Source organism: Schistocerca gregaria, chromosome 9 (assembly GCF_023897955.1).
Source record: "Schistocerca gregaria isolate iqSchGreg1 chromosome 9, iqSchGreg1.2, whole genome shotgun sequence".
Classification (NCBI taxonomy): Eukaryota; Metazoa; Arthropoda; class Insecta; order Orthoptera; family Acrididae; genus Schistocerca; species Schistocerca gregaria.
The window spans coordinates 257015412-257041356 of NC_064928.1; the positions used below are offsets into that span (position 1 = coordinate 257015412).

Sequence of the window (25945 nt, forward strand, 5' to 3'; positions counted from 1 at the left end):
GTACTGTACTTCCTCGATTCAACGCCAGTTGGCCCAATTGAAGGAATGTAATGTTGACTTCGGTGCTTATGTTGACATGCGACTCATTGCTCTACAGTACTAGCATCAAGCACATCAGTACGTAGCTTCAACAGGTTAGTGTTCATCACGAACGTGGTTTTGCAGTCAGTGCAATGTTTACAAGTGCGGAGGTGGCAGATGCCCATTTGATGTATGGATTAGAAGCGGGCAATAGTCGTGGTGCAGTACGTTTGTATCGAGACAGATTTCCAGAACAAAGGTGTCCCGACAGGAAGAGGTTCGAAGCAACTGATTGGCATCTTAGGCAGCACAGAACATTCCAGCCTATGACTCGCGACTGGGGAAGACCTGGAATGACAAGAACACCTGCAATGGATGAGGCAATTCTTCGTGCAGTTGACGATAACCCTAATATCAGTGTCAGAGACGTTGCTGCTGTACAAGGTAATGCTGACCACGTCATTGTATGGAGAGTGCTACGGGAGAACCAGTTGTTTCCATACCATGTAGAGTGTGTGCAGGCACTATCAGCAGCTGATTGGCCTCCACGGGTACACTTCTGCGAATGGTTCATCCAACAATGTGTCAATCCTCATTTCAGTGCAAATGTTGTCTTTACAGATCAGGCTTCATTCCAATGTGATCAAATTGTAAATTTTCACAATCAACATGTGTGGGCTGACGAGAATCCGCACGCCATTGTGCAATCACGTCATCAGCACAGATTTTCTGTGGTCATTTCACCAGGCATTGATGGTGTTGTCTTGATTGGGTCCCATGCTCTTACACCTACGCTCAATGGAGCACGTTATCATGATTTCATACGGGATACTCTACCTGTGCTGCTAGAACATGTGCCTTTACAAGTACGACACAACATGTGGTTCATGCACGATGGAGCTCCTTCACATTTCAGTCGAAGTGTTTGTACGCTTCTCAACAACAGATTCAGTGACCGATGGATTGGTAGAGGTGGACCAATTCCATGGCCTCCACGCTCTCCTGACCTCAACCCTCTTGACTTTCATTTATGGAGGAATTTGAAAGCTCTTGTCTATGCAACCCCGGTACCAAATTTAGAGACTCTTCGTGCTCGTATTGTGGACGGCTGTGATACAATACACCATTCGCCAGGGCTGCGTCAACGCATCAGAGATTCCATGCGACGGAGGGTGGATGCATGTATCCTCGCTAATGGAGGACATTTTGAACATTTTCTGTAACAAAGTGTTTGAAGTCACACTGGTACGTTCTGTTGCTCTGTGTTTCCATTCCATGATAATGTGATTTGAAGAGAAGTAATAAAATGAGCTCTAACATGGAAAGTAAGTGTTTCCGGACACATGTCCACATAACATATTTTCTTTCTTTGTGTGTGAGGAGTGTTTTCTGAAAGTTTGGCCGTACCTTTTTGTAACATCCTGTATAGTTATGGCACACAGCTTAAAGGTAACAGCTCATTTAAAACCAATGTAAAGTGGCATGAAGGACAGGTTAGGAACTTCAAAGATCGGACACACCGACATGCATTTACAACACGTCAATGAAAGATGCCTAGCTACATTTAGAATTTATAGGCCTACAATGTTTCGGGCAGTTGTGCGGTAAGTTTCATAATAAAATATGCCTCTTAGCTTTTTACAAAAAAATTGCTTAAGATAAATTTCCAAGTCTTTTCAAGTTTACAGCTACGGCTATGTCCACGTTTAGACCTACATACTTCTGCATGCAACTTTTTTTCACAACAAAGAGCATAAAATCTGATCACTGAAACTCACTAATAAACTTCAGCTCAAAAGCTTATTTTCGAATCAGTAGTGCTCAGAAAGTTACAGCAGACATTAATGCTTTAGCAAAAAGCAAAATAAGTAGTATTTATTGATAACCAATGTTGTTAATGTGTGAACAAAATAGTAATGAAATACCAGCTGATGCCAATTTAAACTCGATCTGAAAATAACATTCATCATAAGACTGCACCAATCTTAAGGAAAATCACATTTTGTATTTATACAGCCACCGTGATTTGCTTCACCAACTAAAATAAATGCAAGTTTTACTGCATTGTCATTTCTCATCGATGGAACTGTCTTAGAAAATAAAGTTGCCAGGAAAAGTATTAATCAGCCATTGTGAAGCAATACATTCCTGTAGAACTAATGTTAGTGGCCACAGAACAGACTCGCTGACAACAGTTTATCATGTGCAGCTACCGTGTTCCGATTATTACTTTGCAGCAGTAGCCGCAGAGAGATGTTCAGTTGCTCACTGACACAGCACGAGTGTGAGCTGGCTTACATGATCAGATTGGTGAACAGGCCTGCATTACACATGACCTAATGCTGATAAAAATAAAATCACAAAGGACAAAAATACTAGTTCTGAAGGCCTGCATTATATTATTGTTCCACTTTTAATAAATTGCTGCAAACACTACACTCAAACTCGGTCATTGAGTGGACACTGATCGAACTGCGAAGTGGTCCAAGTCTACCGCAAAGCAGTCCAACTCTGATATAAACAATGTCATTTGAAGCTCAAGCTGTAGCACATGCAAGTACGTCAGCATGTGATATATTGGGAGAGGGTAACAGGACAGAGGAAGGGGAAACTGACGTGGAGGGTGCAGGGACATTGGGCTACCTGAGACTGAGGCCGGTACAAATACAGAAGTGGGGCATGTGTTGTAGTGTAGTGTAGAGTACTTCAGAAGAAGAAGAAGAAGAAGAAGAAGAAGAAGAAGAAGAAGATCCAGATGGCTCAGGTTGTGATGCAGCCATTGAAATTGAGCATGTTGTGCTCCACCAGATGTTGTGACACTGGGTGATGAACTGTGTTCTTGACAACAGTCTCATGGTGGCCATTCGTCCTGGTGGACATACCAACGTAAAATGCTGTGCAGTGTTTGCAGCAGAGTTGGTACATGAAATGGCTGTTTTCATGACTGCTTTCACAGGTGGCCTGGTCTCTGATGGGGTAGAAAAATCCTGTAACAGGAATGATGTAGGAGGCGCCGGGTGGGTGGATAGGACAGATCTTGCACATTGGCTTGATGTGATCCCTGTCAAAAGGGGCTAGGAGTAGGCTCGGCATAGCAATCGACAAGGATGGTACATAGGTTGGGTGGGCGACAGAACACCAGTTTACTACGGAAGGATGCTGGATAGTACATCCTGCATTTCAGAGCAGAAAGAGATAATCTAAGCTCTGGCAAAGGGTATGGGTGCACCCCTTCGTGCCTAATTCTTAGGGTGGCGACAGGATTGAAGGTGTGTGAGGATACAGTATGGGTAATCTGTTTCTGGACTAGGTTTGGGGTATCGCCTTCTGTGAATTCCTTTGTGAGGGTCATGGTAGGATAGTGGTATGAACTGGGAGGGGCAAGGTTCAATGCTGGGACTTGGTTGACTTTGGTTGGAGGGATTAGTGGCAAAAATACCTCATTCCTTAATTCATTCTTTCTTGCCCCACCTCATGCGGGGTTGGCCGTGTTATTACGGATTTGGCAGTGTTAGTTGCAGAGGGTGGCGGGATGTCCTTCCTGCCACCACCCCGAACCCCCCAGAACATAAGTAGTATACCCCAGCTGTCCGCGTCTAGTGTAGGCCGTGGAATAGTGTGAATGTTTTCAAATGTCAGAGAGTCATGTAACTGAGGCCAAACGTGGGGTCCAGCCCGGTATTCACCTAGCGAGATGTGGAAAACTGCCTAAAAGCCACATCCAGGCTAGCCGGAATACTGGCCCTCGTCACTAATCCGCAGGGCACATTCGAACTGGGGCCGGCGCGCCTAGCTGAGTCCAGGAAACAGTGCATTAGTGCTCTCGGCTACCCTGGCGAGTCTATACCTTGTTCCTTAATTGCTGTCTAAAACTGGTATCCCTCCCCAACACCCTAACCGTAAAAATCCCCTTCTCTGGATTCCACCCCTCCTTTCACAAAGATCTTCACCTTTTCAGATCCCACCAGTCCCTATCCCTCATGAATATGGTACTGTAAAAACACCTCTCCATGGCACAGGCACTCCAGAACCATCTCTATTCACTCCAAAAGACACTGTTACTGTATAATCCTCAAAGCATACACATCTCTGAAATAGGAACCCTTCCACTACAACTTTCATAAATTGCCCAAAGTACCGACATCCTACCCCACCTTGGGGAACCACTATCCATCAACATTCATCCAACTTACAGTGCCCCCATGTCAACCCCTCATGGTACCCAGATCCTGCCTAACTAGAGTTCTTCAATTTACCACATCCTCTGAAACTCCCCACAAAAGACAGCCATACACAATCTGAAAACAGATCCAGACCTAATCAATGATCCTCACTGAGGAGAAAGGCTTTGCCATTATCATAATGGGTTGTATTGGCTACCAGATGGAACGCCTCTGCCAACTGTCTGATTCCTCCACCTACAAGCTCTGCCAGAGTGATTCCATCCCGGAAGTCCAACACAACCTCTAATACTTACTGAAATCCATAAGTCCTTCCCAGAATCTGTCACCTGGGTCCGCCTTCCTCCTCATCCCAACAACATCCTGCAGCACTCCTACTTTCTATGTGCTCCCCAACATCCATAAAACCCACCTGGTTGCCCCAGTGTAGCTGGCTGTTGTACTTCCACTGAAAGAACTTCCATTCTCGACCAACACCTCCCATCAAGTGCTCAAAACCTAGCTTTCAACATCAAAGAAACTAATCACTTCCTTCACCGACTTCCCACCATCTCCACCCCTTTATCTCCCGGATTCCTATTCATCACTGTTGAAGTTACCTCCCTACACCGCAACATCTATCATCCCCTTCAGACTCCAAAGACACTACCACATTCCTTAATCATTTTACCAATCATTTCCTGACCCACAACTACTTTTCCTTTGAGGAGAAGGTTCACAAACAATACCACGGCATATGCATGGGCACTCACAAGCCATCCTCCTATGCCAACCAGTTTATGGCTTATCTAGAGGAAACCTTCCCAACCTTCAACATCTCCCAAACCCCCAATCTGGTTCAGGCTCATTGGTGATATCATCATGATATGGATTCAGGGCTTTTGACACCTCATCCTCATTCTCTCACAACTTCAACACCTTTCTCCCATCCACTTCACCTCATCCTCTTCTACACAAGGCATCACCTTCCTGGACGTCGGTCTACACCTCTCCGATGGGTCCATCTGCACCTTTGTCCACGTTAAACACACTACCCACCAACATCACCTATATTTTGACAGCTGCCATCCCAAAAAATCTCTCTCATACAGCCTAGTCATTCACAGATAATGTGTCTGCAATGATAGTGATGAGAACTCCCTTGCCCACTATGTTGGAGGTATCACAAACAGACAATGCACCCCCCCCCCCCCCCCGAAACATAGTCCAGAAAGAAATATCCCATGCCATATCCTTAAACACCCTGATGTCTCCCATCACCACTACATCCTAACATGATCCTTCCCATCACTCATAGAATGGTGTTCCATCACCTACCCAATCTACACCACATCCTAGTCTATCACTACACTACACTACACCACTCCCACTCCCAACCCCTTGCCACAGGCATCATATCCCTGTGGCAGACCACACCTCCTACTCCAGTCCTGTCACAGTCATTTCCTACCCCATTAGATGCTGGGCCACCTGTGAAAGCAGCCATGTCACACACCAACTCTACTGCAAAAACTAGTTTTTTATGTTGGTACGACTACCAACCAGCTCTCCACCAGGATGAGTGGACACTGCTAGACTGTTGTCAAGAGTGTAGTGGACCTCCCAGCGGCACAAAATACTAAATTTCAATAGCTGCTTCACAACTCAAACCGTATGGATCCTCCCCTCCATCACCAAATTCTCTGAACTATGCAAATGGGAGTTATCCTTCCATTTCTGTAATCGTCCTGGCCTCAATCCCAGGTAACCCATCGTCCCCATGTCCTATACCCAATGGTATCCCCTTGCTTTGTCCTGTCACCCCTCCCAATTCGCATCTCCAAAATGCCTTCGGCATATGCCACACTTCCCATCAGATACAATTATGCCATCCTTAATCTTTTGGAGAAAACAACACGGGCACTGCAACAAGAAAATGGAATGGAATGTTTAAAGACGGCTAGTCATGATAATGGCCCGAATTTGGCAAGGAAGAGTGTTCTCAAGTTTCTTTGCATATGCTGTATCCAGTTGCAGTCACTCATTGATAATTACATCTTACTGAGTTACAAAACTGCAGGGATGTTGAGTGCTACGTTTCACACGATGTTCAGCAATAAAGAAGATGAATTTTTAGGGGAAATTGTTACTAGCTGCTCATGTCATACCAGAATCTAAAAAAAAACAATATGTGGAACAGAGACACTCAGTATCACGAAACAAAGCAAAAATGACATTTTCTTTCAAAAGGTATAAGGTTACCTGCAAAAATCGTTTTATTTGAGTTGTGTTGATTACATTCACTCACAACAAGTTTGTTTCAGAGCAATGGTCATTTTCCAGTGATCCTGTTGAGATGTTATCATTGTTGTAGTATGCTTATGTTTATATATTTTCTGTACAACATTACATTATATTACACTAACATCTAGGTGGAATGACATCCACAATGCATCTTGGAGGGAGTTTTCTGTCTGGTAAAATGCATCATTATGAATTTTGTAGTTTCTTTTGTACTGGAAAATGTATTACTTTTTGACAGTTCAGAAATGGTGTTTGAGTTTCAGAGACTGTATATTAAATAATGGAAAGCATAGATTGCAATATCAACAATATTATGAAAAGGAGAGATTGCTATTCTCCGTAAAGATGACAAATTGAGTTCGAGACAGGCATGACAAAAAGACTGTTACATATAAGTTTCCAGCCAAATCATTCTTCAGAAAAGGAAAAATGCACACAAATTCTCACAAGCACACCTCTCAATGCATTATTCAACTGATTTATTATGGCTCCTCATGCGGCTTCTACAGTATTGTGGCACGTAGATTTGAAGAAGTTGCAAGAATAAAAAAAAATTAAAAAAAATAATTATTATAATTATTGTTATTATTATTATTTAGCCCTTCCACAACCTCCCCCCCCCCCCCCCACCCCCGCTCCCACCTTCCACAGTCACAATTAAAAGCTCCTTGACTACTACACATTGGCTGATTGCCTAAATATCTCCCACAAGCATAACGACCATGATGATGGTGACGATTTCAGAGCAGTACTCTGGCAGTGCTTGGCTAATTAGACAGCATATTTTTATGGGAAATGGATTCAAAGCTGGTTATCATTATAAATGCCTTAATACTGGTAAGTCTACACACATACTCCACAAGTCACTGTGCGGTGTGTGGCGGACCGACATTGCACCACTACGTGCCGTTTCCTTTCCTGTTCCATTTGGCTCACTACAATGACGGTGTTCGGTTGTTTCCCTTCAGTGCTCTACATGGGGTCCACGAGCTGAGCTCAAGGGAACAGCCAGACACGTCCCAGGCTACTGACGCAGCCAGACTTCACAGCAGTCACTTAGCCATGGCGTGAGTAGAAGGCTGGGCAGTCGGATGCCGAAGCAGCCGATTCCAGCACTGGCACTGGCACCGAACCACACACGCAAGCCACGCAGCACCGGCACCGTTATCAGCAGAAGGCCTGCCGTGTACCCCTGATGCAATAAAGTCGGTGACACACTCGCTGGTGTCTCTCTGCATGCTTCGGCACCAGTTACCCCTCTCTCCCAAACCGTATCTCCCTGACATTCTAACAGATTTCAATCCCTGAGCTCAGGCGGTTGTAACAGCCAGATCATTTATGTATACAGAAAATAGCTGCGGCCCTGTCTCTCTTCCCTAAGACACTGCTGATGATATCCTCGTCTCTGACAAACGCTCGCCGTTGAGGGCAACATGTTGGGTTCTGTTATTTAAGGAGTTTTGAGTCACTCACATGTCTGGAAAGCTTTTCTGTAAGCTGAGACCTTTGCTAACAGTTGGCACTAGGTCAAATGCTTTATGAAAATCTAGACACTACATTGAAGAGCAGATTAAAGTATAAAGTTTCATTTAATAATAAAATTTGTTTAAAAAATGCAGTTGTGATTGCTTAGCATAAAAATGGTACATACATCAGTCATTTGAAACCAAAATTCATACATATTTTTACAGAAATAGATATTAAAATGCAATATGAGGGCATACGTCATGAGTTGCAAATTCCTTCTGCCACCTGTCCAGTTTCCAGAAATCGACATTTTGAAGACCAGTGTAGATTCCTACAGACAGATCCGTGTGACGTCGTATATACTCTGCCTGTTGTCCCACCAAGGCCACAGTATTGGCAGCAAATACAGCAACTTTCCTGTCTCGGTCACTGCACAAAGAAAAAGTAGTCACTGTTAGCCACATCTTCAAATAACTGATGTAGGGGAAAAAAATTTATTCGTGATCTTCATTGTTTTATAGAATTACACTGCTGTCATTAAACAGTTTTTTAAATCTATATCAACATTCATATTACATAATCCAATGTACAGTTCATAGACCATCGCTAGTCATTCACTTTCCTATTACCTTCACAAACTGAGCAAAGTCAGGAAAGTTTAGAAAGATAGACGCATCTGATGATGATGTAACAGATTGAAACCAGTTGTTAAAAAGGGCAAATTCTGTGATCCACAAGTTCTGAAAAGGGATTACCGGTACACCTTTCTGTGAGCTGTAATCACCCCCCCCCCCCTCCCCCCTTTTTCCTTTAAAATTGTTGAAGTGTCACAAGTAGTAGACACCAAATAAATGTTAATGGAACTTCTTTATTTTCAAAACTATTTCAGGTGTGGCCAATCATCAGATGACCTGCTAAATTAATAACACATTTTTACATATCAAATGTGAACACATGCAGCAACTTATTTATACAGGCACAATGGATTGAAACCAAAATTCATACATATTTTTTGCAGAAATAGATATCACAATGCACTCTGAGTACAATCATGTGACAAAGAAGTCTTTCGACTTCAAGAAGTTACTATATCGATATAAGGGAAAAAATGGTGATTTGGCATATATCAAACAATGGAAACTCCGGGTAGGAGTAACAACAATGTAGGAAAAGACAGAATCCTACTTACTGTAAATAATACACGTCCAGTTGCAGACAGCAACAATCAAAAAAGACACTCACATACACTTCGGCCACAGCCTCCATCTGTAAAAACAACCACACACACACACACACACACACACACACACACACACACACACACACACACTTCATGCACAAACGATCGCCAACTCTGAAATCTTGGGCTGGAATAAAACTTCACGTGGGATGCAAGCAGTGATCTGGAAAGGATGGGGAAGGAGAAGGGGAAGCAATAGTAGCGTAGAGTGTGCAGTAACCAGACTGCCAAAAGGCACAGTGTCAGGAGGTTGGGGGGGGGGGGGGGGGGGCAGGGAGGTGGGAAAAGAAAGGAGCAGAAAAGGAGAGGAGTGGGGAAAGATGGGAAGATGCATTGGCAGAGAGATGAGAATGGGGAGGGGATGATAGGTCAGAAGGGGTGGAAACTGCCCAGTATTTTACTGTAGGTTGAGGTCGGGATAATTACAAGAGTGAAGAACTTGTTGTAAGAGTAATTTCCATCAGACCTAGTCCGCAAACAGATCTCCTGTGCCATTTCCCCTCACACTCCCTATACCCCCACCACCCCCAAGAACCAGCCACCAAGGAATGTCTCCTTCATCACCCAGTACCACTCTGAACTGGAACAACTGAACCATATCCTTTGCCAGGTCTTCAATAACCTATCATCATGCCCTAAAGTGAGCAACATCCTGTCTGAGACATTTCCCACCCCTCCTTTGTGGTGTTCCATTGCCCACACATCCTCCACAACATCTTAGTCCATCCGTATGCTACTCCCGATCCCAACCCCTTGCCACAAGGATCATTTCTCTGTGACAGACCCAAGTGCAAAACCTGTCCAATCCACCCACCCAGCACTTCCTATTCCAGTCCCATCACAGGTTTATCGTGCCCCATCAGGTCCAGGCCACCTGCGAAAGCAGCCGTGTCATTTAGCAGCTCTGCTGCAATCATTGCACAGGTTTTTTTATACAGTATGACTACCAACCAGCTGTCCATCATGATGAACAGCCACAGCCATACTATGGTCAAGAGCATAGCAGACCACATTGTGGCATATCATGCAGCTGAACATAACACACTTGAATAAATGATGACTATAAGGTACAATCCATATGTAGAATTGTGGACAGTTGGGAATGTGAGTCTCACGGGAAGCGTGCAAGGGATATGTCCCTGCAGTCGCGCTATTCATCTGTGTCCTCAGTGGCTCAAATGGATAGAGCGTCGAAGGGAGGGAGGGAGGGAGGGAGGGAGGGAGGGAGGGAGGGAGGCTGCAGCAAACAACTCGGGTGACTGATGGTATGAAGAAAAAACAAAATATAGCACACTTACCTGGCACATTGGTCCATCAGTTTCCTTAGAAGCATAACTGCGATGAAAGTTTTCCCTGCACCGGTTGGCAGGTACAGGATTGTGTTCTGCTTTATACATAATTCGAGAAGTGACTCTTGATATTTCCTTGGATTGAACCATTGACCTTCTTCACTCATCTTGGCTCGCTTGTTAACTTCCCAATCCTGTTCTCCTTGTGCACTGTAAAGAAAACACAGCACTTTAGGTATTGTAATAGGATTTGGTTATATAAATTAATACAATAGATCATAATATGCACAGATAACAAAATGCTCTGGGACAGGAAGTCGAAAAAGGGTTCACAATGGTGAATTTTTGATCTATGGTTGTTAGAGAAATTCATCGGTGAGATTTTAATTTATTTCTTAACTTTATAGTCATCAAATGTACTTCCTTACATATTTAATGGATTACTGTGTTTCATTTTAGTGGCTTGTTTCATTTACTTCTCTAAAAAGCTCTACATTTCTGACCAGTGCAATGAAGTCACTGAAGTAAACTGATCAATAATTACTAAGTGTACAATCTTTCTCATTTCAGAATAGGAAACCCGATGATAGATGAAACCTGTCTCTTCCATAATTTATGCACCATTGAAGTTTGGTTTACACTGGAACTAACAAAAGCATATAAACACCAATGAACACAGTGCCTGATCTACAAGACGAGTGACCACTAGGTAAGTGCTAAGTAGGTGAACAGGCATTCCCTCACCTGTCAAAAATTGGTGAATATCAACAAAAAACATCTGGTTGTCTTCGCATCACAGCTTCTGACTTGTGTTTGGGCAAATATTAACAAAAATATTTCTACTCATTTTTAATAACCTCTTCTCATGTCACGTACACTGCTACAAGCATCTAATAATTCAGTCTGATGACTTATTGTCTTTATTTAAAATTGCATGAGCAGCCTCTAAAAATTTTCTACATTTGTCAGCATTTGATTGTGCACTTCATAGTGAACCCCAAATGTTATGGTATCAGAGGTCTTGCAAGTAACTGGGCTTCATCCTATGTGACTACCAGAATGCAGTGTACCACATTCAGAATTCCAATGATTGTGTGAAATGAGAATGGATATTCAAGATGTAGAAATCTTCACTACACTCATACTACATGGATAAACCACTGAATCCATTCTTGTTCCTGTTACACATAAATCTGAGAAGCCAGTGAAACAGCTTTCTTTGATGATGGGACTATTATAGTAATGAAGCCCAAAGAAGAAACTTTAATAACTTGAAAATTTTGTGCGGTCGGTCCCCGTGGAGGTTCGAGTCCTCCCTCGGGCACGGGTGTGTGTGTTTGTCCTTAAGATAATTTAGGTTACATAGTGTGTAAGTTTAGGGACTGATGACTTTAGCAGTTAAATCCCATAAGATTTCACACACATTTGAACACTTTGAAAATTTTGATAAAGTTTTCTTGAAAATTGTGAACTGGGTCTCTGCAAACTGGCTAACATTAGACATCGGGAAAATACAATACATACATATTTGTACTACTTGGGATAGACTACACCTTTAGGGATAAAGAAGAGAGTAAATTCAATAAATAAAGTAGAATACTGTAAATCATGAGGTACTTATATTAATAACAACTTAATATGGTAATCACAAATTTTAGACAGTCTTCAGCACCTAAGATCTGCAGCTTTTGCTTGAAGATAATAAATAGCAGATACTGGGGATTAAAAAGTTGAATCTTCTTGCCGCATACATTCACTAATGTCTTATTTTATTAAATTTTGGGGCAATTTTGCACTGAAAAAGAATATGTCCACCACACAAATGAGTAAAAAGGATGACACAGTTGAGCGTACTGACAACAGCTCCATTGTACACTTACTCCCTTATGCAGCTTGTTGCTGTCCACCACAGTTTGAAAGCAACAGTAATATTCATACACATAACACTGGAATGAGAACTGATTTAAAGTCACCCTCACTCAAAAAGGTAGTATGGCACAGAAAGGAGTGATGTATTCGGCCTCAAAAATCATTGATCACTTAGCCAAAATCCAAAGAATATAAAAGTTGACAGAATTTGTGTGTGTGGGCTCATCTACTCTGTTAAATGATTCTTTAGAACCTTTGCCTTGTGTGTTTTCCTGCTCTATGTGGGAACTTGAATTTAGTCCACCCCATCTAACTGTTCGATTTCAATGGCTCTTGCCCCTCATGACCCAAGTATGAAAATTTTGTACTTTGCTATATCAGATTTCTCCCTTTAGAGTATTTCATTTTCACTTACACTGAAGAACAAGCCCCAAAATTCAATTGATTTTTGCAACCTCCCATAAACACCCTGCACCACTGCCCACTTCAGTTATACATTGAACTTTCACAGCTAACTTCCACTACCATTTGCCAATCTTTAAGTATCCTATTATTTTGTTTGCTTTTTACTCAAAATATCTCAAATTTCAACACAGATACAATGTAAATTAGTGATAATTAGTATGAAGGAACAGCTACACTAATACAGTGAAACTTTACTTTTACATCATAAATTCATAGCCCATGTGAAAAACCCATAAGATAAATGCTAAAACGTCCTCCGGTTTTACCTTTCTTCCTAGTAACATTTAGCTTGATTGTAAGTTCTTACTAGACTTCTCGCTTGATTTCGTCTTGTTCTCTTCCTATTGATGTTTGATGTGACCGAAGGAGTTTTAAGTGGCTCAAAAGACTGATGTTCCACACCACGGTGGTAGAATTCGGAGAATATTTTAGGCCGTTGTGGACAGGGGAGATGTTAGAGAGGAAAATCTGACATAATCTACAGCTGGTGTTGCCAACTCAACTTGTGACATTTGGCTTCACCACACAATTGTGATACAACTACTGCTAGGCTGCAGGGTAATGGAAAAACAAGACAGTAAATTCAAAGTGTTCTGGACTGAGCCAATACCTGATGAAGGGACCCAGCCACCACCTTTTCTTGAGCCATTTATAACTCAGTCTCATATTTTTGCACGTATTTCCAAAGTACTGTATTCAGCAACAATATAAATCATGACCCTTTTAAATTCAAACACACAGAGGCTCAAAGACTACACTCAGTCATAATCGAGGAAACGTCACCTGTGTCTGGCCAGTGAACTCTTACTGGTTGACAACAGCCAGCACAGCCACCACACCACACTGACACATGTAAAATGATCTCACCTACTGGACGTGCAGAGAGGGGGAGTGACCGATCAGCGATGGGAGTGCAGGCAGGGGTGAATGCATTTTATGAAGTGCTGAAAATATACTTTTAGTGCAGACGACATGCCTACGACATATATGTCACACGAAAATGGAACTAGGGTTTTGCGATAGCACATTTTAAAGTCTTTTGTCTTCAAATCTAACGTGATACAATTGCAAATAATACATACAGTACTCTTGTATATACTTTGCACCACACACGCAAAAAGACTTTCACGACACACACGATACAGCTGCAACAACTACGTACTACTACACATTTATCTGCTTTCCACCACAAACTGTAGTTCGTAAAGATTAGCAGCAGCGGTAGACGGCATGAATCAAAACTATAACAACTGAGCCTTCTTTCTTTCAAATTTACATTTTACACAGTGTACAGAAACTCACTGAGCAGACTCCAATAAACTTGTACCATCAGTTGTGGAAGTACACTCCTTTTTTTGCATCTCTGCTCCTTTCAGGCCTAAAATAAACACTTTAACAGTGGTGAGCCAATGAAATGCGCTCATAAGGGAAGCATAAACAAAACCAAAAATGGGGACAAAGTATGTCATTAAGCAGATGCCCACATTTACGATTATGGTTGAACCACTTCGCTTCTGTGATGTTTTTGGCTGAATTCAAAATGTTCATTAATTTTAATTTTTTCTGAGTGAGCACAAAGGGTGATCACTCAAAAACACATGTCTTGTACGTATAATTTGTAGTTTTAGCATGTCGGAAAACATGCACAATTACCTTGTACCCAGACACCAATTTCAATTTTTTTGATGAGGTTTTAGTTTCTGTTACACATCTGTGATATTTTTAAGAACTGATGAAATTCATTACCACAAATTACTGTATACATTACCACAAATTACTGTATAAACATTGTATTGTACATTTAATTTCCTTTACTTAGATTTTATACAAAGTATTGTAGAGGACTGCGATTTTGAGTCATATATGTGAATTACATGTGTTTTTGCTTGTGTTTTGGAGGTTTTTAAGATGTTCCTCAATTCTGCATTTTCTTCAATTTTGTGTTTTTAAAGTCTGGACTGTACAAGAACATAAAATAGGGGATTCACAGGATAATGTTACTCCAGTATCTGTACCTAGGAGATACGAGAACCTGTGTCCAGTATCCACAATTTTAGCTGAAGATCATAAATGTAGCACCCACACAGTGCTTCATTTGTGGAAGAAGGACATAAGTCCTCCTTTGGCTATATGGCTAAATCGGCCATTGGCTGGGACAGAACCATTACCCTCCTCCTTCAAATGAAGCAGTAAATGTAGGCATTAAAAACTTGGTCTCCAGTCATAACACAGGAAAGTGGACTGCCATCCCTTGACTTTACTACTATTGTTCTTGGGTTTACGTGCACTGATTTCTTATTTCGTTATTTTATTAATGCAAGGTGTATATAATGCATAGTAAAACATTCAATTTTCTGCAAATACATTTAAGTATGTGTGGTCTGGTAGGCTCCTTCACTGAAGCCAATAAATATATCACTAAAGAAGATATCAGAACTCTGAAATCATTTGCACAAATTTAAGAGAACTGAACACCTCTCAAAGTCTAACAGCAGATGTAACACATAAAAATTATATTTTATTTTTGCAGCCACGTCACTACATAGGCTCTATTTCGGTTTAACGGTAATTGTCAAATTTTTAATAAATCATTACGGGATATAAATGTAGAACCGCAAAATACATTTTTTTTCCTACAAGGAAGCTAAACAAGATTTTTGTGATCTGATTGAAATGGAAGGCAAAAATATGTAATTATGGTTGTAATGAACACAATATGGATTTCACATCACAACGTACCTGCTGTTTCAGATGTATCTCGATGAAGTACCAAATTTAGTCAAACAGATACTCGTGTCACTGAATAATGGTTTTAAATAAACTTATTATCAAATAATTAAATACCCATTGTTGAGATTTATTTTTCCCATTGTTGCCCAAATGTTAAAAGAATTTTGTTTGTTGTCAAAAGTAGTAACTGGGACTTGATGGATGAAGTTTGAAGAATTTGACTTATCTGAACACTACCCCAGATCATCTGACTTCTTTGAAAGGAATACCACACGGGGTTTTCCCTCGGTTTCCGATGTGATTTTCAATCGTGTTGGTTCAGTGATATAAAATGAGTGATAACCGTTTTTGTCATTATCTCTGTCCTATTAATATCAAATATCACAATTCTGACAGTCTTGTCTTGGAATAACTGTTGCAACATTCATAAAAATACACAGCACAGCACTGCAGGGGTATTATTTCACAAGCAATACGATTGATGAACATCATGAATTCAATATTGTTAGTCTCGCAATTATTTCGACTTTAAGTACATTTTTATATCGAAAGTGTTTGAAAAAGCACTAGCGTAACAAAAAAACTGCGATAAATAAATTGCATGTGCAGCTGTTATAGACTGTACGTAATTTATCGACTGTTCGCCGAAAGCTGCCACCTAGTTACATTCTTACTAAGTACTGAAACAAGAAAAAATGGATAGTACAACTTGACTCCACAAAGGGATCGAATGATGAGATACATTCTGAGGCATCAATGAATTGTCAGTTTAGGTGCTGGAGGAAGGTGTGACGGATAAGAACTGAAGAGTGGGAACACGGCTCGAATAGTATAAATGGGATCAAATGGAGGCTGCTTGGAGTAGTAAGACAGGGATGAAGTGGCTCGCGTAGTGTGGACTAGCAGCCAAAGCTACATCAAACCTGTCTTCAGACTTCAGACTGCTGATCAGCAGCAGCACCACCAGCACCACCACCACCACCACCAACAACAACAACAACAACACCACCACCACCACCACCACCAACAACAACAACAACAGAGTTTATCTGTGGGAAGCTTCTACATCTACATTTATACTCCGCAAGCCACCCAACGGTGTGTGGCGGAGGGCACTTTACGTGCCACTGTCAATACATCCCTTTTCTGTTCCAGTAGCGTATGGTTCGCAGGAAGAACGACTGCCGGAAAGCCTCCGTGCAAGCTCAAATCTCTCCAATTTTACATTCGTGATCTCCTCGGGAGAGAGATATAAGTAGCGGGAAGCAATATATTCTATACCTCATCCAGAAACCCTCTAGAAACCTGGACAACAAGTTACACTTCGATGCCACTTCAGTTTGCTAACCATATCAGTAACGCTATCACGTTTACCAAATAACCCTGTGACGAAACGCGCCGCCCTTCTGTGGATCTTCTCTATCTCATCTGTCAACCCGACCTGGTACGGAACCCACACTGATGAGCAATACTCGAGTATAGGTCGAATGAGCGTTTTGTAAGCCACCTCCTTTGTTGATGGACTACATTTTCTTTGGTCTCTCCCAACGAATCTCAACTTGGAACCCGCCTTACCAACAATTAATTGTATATGATCATTCCACTTCAAATTGTTCCGCATGCATACTCCCAGATATTTTACAGAAGTAACTGCTACGAGTGTTTGTTCCGCTATCACATAATCATACAGTAAAGGATCCTTCTTTCTATGTATTCGCAATACATTACATTTGTCTGTGTTAAGGCTCAGTTGCCACTCCCTGAACCAAGTGCCTATCCGCTGCAGATCTTCCTGCATTTCGCTACAATTTTCTAATGTTGCAAATTCTCTGTATACTACAGCACCATCCACGAAAAGCCACATGGAACTTCCGACACTATCTATTAGGTCATTTATATATATTGTGAAAAGCAATGGCCCCATAACACTCCCCTGTGGCACGCCAGAGGTTACTTTAACGTCTGTAGACGTCTCTCCATTCATAACAACATGCTGTGTTCTGTTTGCTAAAAACTCTTCAATCCAGCCACACAGCTGGTCTGATATTCCATAGGCTCTTACTTTGTTTATCAGGCGACAGTGCAGAACTGTATCGAACGCCTTCTGGAAGTCAAGGAAAATGGCATCTACCTGGGAGCCTGTATCTAATATTTTCTGGGTCTCCTGAACAAATAAAGCGAGTTGGGTCTCACACGATCGCTGTTTCCAGAATCCATGTTGATTCCTACAGAGTAGATTCTGGGTTTCCAAAAACAACATGATACTCGAGCAAAAAACATGTTCTAAAATTCTACAACAGATCGACGTCAGAGATATAGGTCTATAGTTTTGCGCATCTGCTCAATGACACTTCTTGAAGACTGGGACTACCTGTGCTCTTTTCCAATCATTTGGAACCTTCCGTTCCTCTACAGACTTGCGGTACACGGCTATTAGAAGGGGGGCAAGTTCTTTCGCGTACTCTGTGTGGCTTCTGTACTGCACTGTAAACTATCAGGTTACAGTAGACATCAGCAGTGTGTGTGGTATAAGATGAGAATTTGGGTCTGAAGGGAGGCTTGCTAGGGTAGTCAATATGGTTGTGGTAGCCACTGTGTCTGGATGGTGCAGTGGTCATTTGCCTGGTAAGCAGGAGATCCAGATTGTTGTGGTACCACTTCAGAGTAAATTACTATCAACTACCTTTTTCCTTCAGTAACTGAAAAGAATCACATTCACTGCCAATTAGCACAATGTGTTGTTAAGGCAACATCAGATTCTATGTGCTCTATATGTTCTTAGATATTTTTCCTTTAAATTACCATATGTAATGCTTCTGCATCCTGCGCACTTGATATGTAAACCAAACATCAAAGATAAATAAAATAAGAATAATAATGTAGTTTTTACCTGGAAATCTGATTTTGAAATTTAATACACGGGTTTTGAGATATCTGTACCACCTCCCCCATTGTCCCTTCGCAAAAGGTATTTCCAAGAAATCTAGAAAATTCCGACCCTACATAAGATAACTAAGTGGGTTGAACACTTACATCCAGTCACACACTGAGCAGTCTGTTGTGACAAGAGAAATTGGCTGAAGGAAAGCTGAAGTTTTAAATTTTGCATTTAAGGAATCATACACACAGAAGGATTGTACAAACATACCATTGTTTGACGGCAGCACGGTCTCTCGTAATAGACATCCTTGTCGTAGAGAAGCAACTGAAAGAGTTGAAAACAAGTAAGTCGCCAGATCCAGATGGAATCCCAATTCAGTTATACAGAGTACTCTATGACACTGGTCCCTTACTTTGCTTGCATTCTTTGTGAATCTCTCACTCAGTGCAAAGTCCCACATGACCAAAAGAAGTGCAGCTGTCTCCTATATGAAGGGAAGGTAAAAGAACAGACCCACAATATTACAAACATATATCCTGAACATCTATTTTGCTGCAGAATTGTTGAACATATTCTGACTTCAAATACAATAAATTTCTTTGAGTCAGAAAAGCTTCTGTCCACAAATCAGCAAAGATTTAGAAAGCATCGCTGATGCAAAACACACCTTGCTCTTTCCTCAGATGACATCCTGCAAACCATTGTTGAAGGCCAACCAGCAATTCCATATTTCTAGGTTTCCAAAAAGTGTTTGGCAAGGTGCCCCATAGCAGGCTGTTAACGAATGTCTGAGCATATGGAACAGATTCCCAAGTCTGTGAATGGCTCACAGATGTTCAGTGGAGACAAGGGTATCGCCAGGAGTTCCCCAGGAAAATGTGACAGGAGCACTTATATTATCTATATACAAAAAGCATCTGACGAATGGGGTGAGCAGCAGTCCGCAGTTGTTTGCTGACAATGCTGTGGTGTATGAAAAGTCATCGCTGAGTAACTGTAGGAGAATACAAGGGGCTTAGACTAAATTTCTAGTTGATGTGACAAATGACAGCTTGTTCTAAATGGAGAAACTTGTATGTTAATGCAGATGAGTTGGAAAAACAATTTTGTAATGTTCAAATACAGCATTGTTAGCGTGCTGCTTGACAGTCATATCGATTAAATATCTACTGTAACACTGCACAAGTGATTTGAAATGGATTGAGCATGTAAGGACAGTAGTAGGGAAGGTGAATGGTCAACTTTGGTTTTTTGGGAGAATTTGAGGAAAGCGTAGGTCATTTATGAAGGAAGCTGGACATCAAACACTAGTATGATACATTCTTGAGTACTCCTCAAGTGTTTGGGATCCCCACCACGTTGAATTAAATGAAAACACAGAAGCAATTCAGAGGTCAGCCACTACATTTGTTACTGGTGGGTTCAATCAACACGCAATTATTACAGAGATGCTGCATGAACTGAAATGGGACTCCCTGCAAGGAAGATAATGTTCTTTTCACTAAACAATACAGAAAAAATTTAGAGAACCGGCATTTGCAGCTGAGCGCAGAACGATCCTATTGCTGCCAATGTACGTTTCATGTAAGGACCACAAAGGCAAGATAAGACAAATTAGGGATCATACAGAGTCACTAATTATTGCCACCCAGAATAACTCCAAAAATATGATAGGATCTCAAAAGTTTGTGGGACAAATATTGCATGGGACAACGGGGGCCATAATATGACGTTGGTTTTTTGTTGCTAGGTGGGGTCGCTTCAGAGATATGAAGGTCAACTTTGTTTTCTTGTAAATGGGATGCTATAGTTTGGTACTTATTTTCTGATAGCAGCTATTGAGACCAATCCAATGATGTGTAACAGCAAGATCTTTGAAGGTCAGAAAGATGGCATGAACATCGATTTACAGAAGGTGTTCGAAGTGATGACCAATGGTATCAATACAGTGCTGCAATCTTCTTATCATGGATTGAGTGGTATTCCTTATCACTCTGGTGCTTATCAAAGCACATGCTCTTATTGCATTTATATCAATGGTCATCATTCCAAACACCTTCTGTAAATGGACGTACATGCCACCTTTTTGATCACGGTTGACCTTCAAACACCTTACTGTTACATATCATTGGATTGGTCTTGACAGCTGCTATCAGAAAATAAGTACCAAACTATAGCATTTTAAGAAAACAATGTTTACCTTCATATCTCTGAAGCGACACCACCTAGCAACAAAAAACCAACTTCATATTATGGCCCCCATTGTCCCACGCAATATTTGTCCCACAAACTTTTCAGCTCCTATCATACTTTTGGAGCTAGTCTTGGTGGCAATAGTTAGTGACTCAACCTGTAGACAACTGTTTTCCACAGCTCTACCTTCAAATGGAACAGTAAAGGAAATGATTTGCAGTGGTACAAGGTATCCTCCACTGTGCAGCATGTGGCGACTTGTGGAGTATGTGTGTAGATGTAGTTAAGTATTTCACTTAGACTTTCTGCACAAATGCTGTATGTTCTCTGTTAATCTATCTTAATATGGCTCATGAAGAACACGAGCAATACTCCAGAACGGGTTTACAATTGCTCCACAAATGGTTTCTTTCATATACATACTCCAGTTTGTCAATGAAGCAAAGCCTGCTATTTTCTTAACCTATAACAGTCATACTAGAATACAGTTACACTGGAATTGGTTGAAATAGCTGCACAGCTCAACCATTAAAGGCACAATGCATATGGGATATTTCCGGAGATAAGCCAGATATTTCAAGAGAGGGTTATATGGACAATTTTATAGTAATAATGTGTGTGTGTGTGTGTGTGTGTGTGTGTGTGTGTGTGTGTGTGTGTGTGTGTGTGTGTGTGTGTGTGTGTGTGTGTGTGTGTTGTCAGTGGGTGTGCGCAGTACGAATCACTCGAGACTAGTTTCAAGCATAATGCCTGAGATAACAATAGGATTTAAAATGATGCAGCCCATATTTACATATGCAGTCTTTGTAGATGAAACAAAATGCTTTTGTGGCCAGTAAATAGAGGTGTCCACAGACAGTTCCCTAGGAGCATCATGTGACACAAAAACTGTTAAGATATGTATTCAGCAAACAAAGTAGCAGTTTCCAGTACACACTTGATCTGTATATGCATCAAAATATAATTTCAATGTAAAGGAAGTCATTTTTCTGCCAGTATAAAATAGCCTTTATCAAATGAATGTAAATGCCCATAGGTATTCCACAAAATATAGCTATTTCTATGTCAGAACAACTTATTCCTTCCATCTCTAGAGACCTTAACACCTTCATGTAAATGATGAGACTTGAAAAATGGAATTTTGTCACTGAATAACTGCAAATTGTCCATCAATTGCTTCTGTTGTGTTGATGAAGCTAATCTGACATGACAGCATTAGTAACTGCTGTGACTAAAACACACATAGCACTACGAATTCACATATTCTACAGAGTTTCTCAGCGAATATATGGTGCAGAGTAATACCCAATTGGTTACCTGGACCTGTTACAAAATTGTCTTGGAGACTTTGAATGAAACAAAATATGTTGTTCTTGTTACTTGGCTAACTTTACTAAAAGACTTGCGACAGCAGTTCAGCCTGACAGCCTACCTGGCAGGTGTAACAACTACATTAAACATACCCAGAGTGAAGGACTCATTACATTGGTCATATTTATTGGCAACCAAAGTCACTGGACTCTATTCTATTTGATTTTTGTCCTTGTGAGTAGATAAAATAAAATTCGTAGCACAAAGGAAAAGTAGAGGGCATCAGTAGAATGAATTCTGAAAACAAACTGCTTTATCTTAATGTAAAATAATCTTGTGTGTTCTAAATCATTTTCGGGAGGTTTCTTCAATGGAAAACAGCAGTAAACCTACTCCAATGTTCACTTCTATAATTCAAAACTGCCCACATACTATCTGTTTGAATAATTATCATTCGTAAAACAAACTGCATAATCAATCACTGAACAAAACCACACCGTACTATTTGCGATTTTACATCTACTGTTTTATAATTGCGTTCAACGCAGTTTGTCAAATACTAGAGCGGAATGAACATAACCCACTACCACACTACTACGTTCTGCGTATCACATGGCACTTAAAGTATGCTTTTCTTATAAATACATTCTTATTTCTCATCTTCGTAATACAAAAAGGCACACAGCAACATTAGATGTGACATAAACGATTTGTAGTATCACAATATGCATATGGGTCATTCCATGCCTGTTGAACCAATTTGAGAAAATGTTCCAGCAGATAGTCTCAGATTTGGCTTAAATTTAGGACACCAATGCTACCAAGTGTGAACACTCATGTACAAAGTATTAATTTCCCCGGCCAATTAGTTCCAGAATTATGACTTGCGAAAGAAGGTGGTGTGACCCGAAAATTGCAACTCGCATCTGGCAATCTATCTTCAGACCCAACTTCAGGTTTTGGAACTATTCCACACAGTACAGTGAAATTTTTACAACCCAGTAACATCCATGTAGAGAACACACTCCATGAATCAAAACACCAACAACATATTTCTGTGGGAAAATAAAAAATTCCAAAGTGTGATTTTAAAAAATGTAATACGTTAAATGGTACATATTATAGGTGCCTCTATGTCAAATATAATTCACTCAAAAAGGGTATACATTTTATTTTTTGTAAGCTTAATGTGGCCTAAACACACAGAGCTCATCTTGCCCATATCAGTCATACAAACAGAGTTACATGCACACGAAAATATAAAAATTTGAAAAATTACCTGAGAAACATGGATTTTCTAAGTGTGGTAGCACAAAAGGGACAAGTGATATCCAAGCCAAATTTCAAACACTGCATAAGTAGACAATAATACAATATGTGGCAAAATTTCAAGTTGTTACTGCAAGGCATTTGTGTACAATAAAAGTTGACAGCGATGTATTTGGTTACATTTCTTTTAACATGATTTGTTTTGGCAAGTAATAGTGATGATGCAGACAGCTTGTTTCAGATAAAGCTGCAGCAATTGGGAACCATTAGGTGACAGAAAGTTAAACAATGGTAGTTTTCAGGGACTGAATGAGTCATTGTTAGGCAGGAAAAAGAAAAGAAACACGCAATAATTACAGGTTACTCATGTATTAAGATTCTAGTTCAGACTTGTCAGTACTGTTGTGGAAAGTCAGTACGGAAGCAGAGGAGTGAACTAGTGGTGCTTTTGTTCAAACAAGTTGCAGTATTGGTAGAGCACAAGCATCTGAATGTCATAAAACAACATATGGATGGAACAAAATGTGGCATTTGCTTTGTACTGTATGATCTGGATGAATAGGACCAAGATTTGTTGCTATGGAGATCCGGAATACACCCTGTGGGCACAAGAAGTACATTTCCAGGAAACTTTAGTGTTTGTTATCCACATATGAAAGTGTTTCTGGATAAGTATTCTTTCCTACAAAAAAGTTGTTTTGATGCATTTCCAATTCATAAGAAGACAGTGGAGTGTAGCCTCAGAGAAACTGATATAAAATCAGTATTGAAAGTGAATCAGTGCATGGGACTTAACATGAAACCAGGACAAAAGTTATGTTCCAGGTGTGTTAAATTGCTAAAAAATGAAGAATATTCTCATAATTTACATGACAGTGACGAAGAGTATCAGCCACCTACAACCACAGTGGATGAGCATTTAAATACTTCAGTGACTACTCTTGGTTTGTCTCCCATGAAGACACACAAAGTTGGGAAAAGAGACAGGCCCAGTTATGGTAGAAGAAAACTACAAGAAGCTCAAATGGAATTAAAACACAAAATAGCTGACACACTAATGGTGGAGGAGGAAGAACTATCTGCTCCAAAGGAACAGAAATCATGCCAGAAATGCTCTGATTTGGACAAAATGGTGCATGATTTGGAAGAAAAATGTGCCATATCCACATGCCAGAAAAAAGTAGTTATTCTTACCCTTGCACCTTCCAGCTGGTCTATTGACGACACTGCAAAGGAATTCAATGTGTCTACATATATGGTAAAGCAAGCTAGGAAAATAAAAGCAACCCAAGGAATGCTTCCACAACTTCAGCAGGCTCAGGGTAAGCAACTGAGTTCAGAGCCGGCCGGAGTGGCCGTGTGGTTCTAGGCGCTACAGTCTGGAACCGAGCGACTGCTACGGTTGCAGGTTCGAATCCTGCTTTGGGCATTGACGTGTGTGATGTCCTTAGGTTAGTTAGGTTTAATTAGTTCTAAGTCCTAGGCGACTGATGACCTCAGAAGTTAAGTCACATAGTGCTCAGAGCCATTTGAACCAACTGAGGTCAGAAATAAAGGTGCTAGTGTCGGAGTTTTATGAAAATAATGACTACAGCCACATAACGCCTGGAAAAAAAAGAGAATGTAACGGTGAAAATTGGAAATGTGTGTGTACAAATGCAAAAAAGACTGTAGCTATGCAGCATATTGGAACTATATGTATAATTCCCCCCTCCCCTCCCCCCCCCCCATGAACCATGGACCTTGCCGTTGGTGGGGAGGCTTGCGTGCCTCCGTGATACTGTTAGCCGTACCGTAGGTACAACCACAACAGAGGGGTATCTGTTGAGAGGCCAGACAAACGTGTGGTTCCTGAAGAGGGGCAGCAGCCTTTTCAGTAGTTGCACGGGCAACAGTCTGGATGATTGACTGATCTGGCCTTGTAACAATAACCAAAACCGCCTTGCTGTGCTGGTACTGCGAACGGCTGAAAGCATGGGGAAACTACGGCTGTAATTTTTCCCGAGGGCATGCAGCTTTACTGTAAGATTAAATGATGATGGCGTCCTCTTGCGTAAAATATTCCGGAGGTAAAATAGTCCCCCATTCGGATCTTTGGGCGGGGACTACTCAAGAGGATGCCGTTATCAGGAGAAACAAAACTGGCGTTCTACAGATCGGAGCGTGGAATGTCAGATCCCTTAATCGGACAGGTAGGTTAGAAAATTTAAAAAGGAAATGGATAGGTTAAAGTTAGATATAGTGAGAATTAGTGAAGTTCGGTGGCAGGAGGAACAAGACTTCTGGTCAGGTGACTACAGGGTTATAAACACAAAATCAAATAGGGGTAATGCAGGAGTAGGTTTAATAATGAATAGGAAAATAGGAGTGCGTGTAAGCTACTACAAACAGCATAGTGAACACATTATTGTGGCCAAGATAGATACGAAGACCACACCTACTACAGTAGTACACGTTTATATGCCAACTAGCTCTGCAGATGATGAAGAAATTGAAGAAATATATAATGAAATAAAAGAAATTATTCAGATGGTGAAGGGAGATGAAAATTTAATAGTCATGGGTGACTGGAATTCGAGTGTAGGAAAAGGGAGAGAAGGAAACGTAGTAGGTGAATATGGATTGGGGCTAAGAAATGAAAGAGGAAGCTGCCTGGTAAAATTTTGCACAGAGCATAACTTAATCATAGCTAACAATTGGTTTAAGAATCATGAAAGAAGGTTGTATACATGGAAGAACCATGGAG

General features: G+C 40.9%; 1 protein-coding gene across 3 annotated transcripts in view; it reads right to left on the minus strand.

Annotated features, from left to right (window-relative positions):
* The window catches only part of LOC126291651 (endoribonuclease Dicer-like), a 286500-nt gene that overhangs the window by 233965 nt on the left and 26590 nt on the right, over window positions 1-25945 (minus strand). For 2 of the 3 annotated variants that reach the window (XM_049985218.1, XM_049985217.1), the window contains exons 2-3: window positions 10491-10691; window positions 8210-8381 (exon numbers count right to left, since the gene is read on the minus strand). In XM_049985218.1, the coding sequence (XP_049841175.1) occupies window positions 8210-8381; window positions 10491-10648 (330 nt within the window). In that variant the 5' untranslated portion in view covers window positions 10649-10691. Of the gene's footprint in view, window positions 1-8209; window positions 8382-10490; window positions 10692-18693; window positions 18751-25945 lie in introns of all 3 variants that reach the window. The other variant, XM_049985216.1, reaches the window with a different exon arrangement.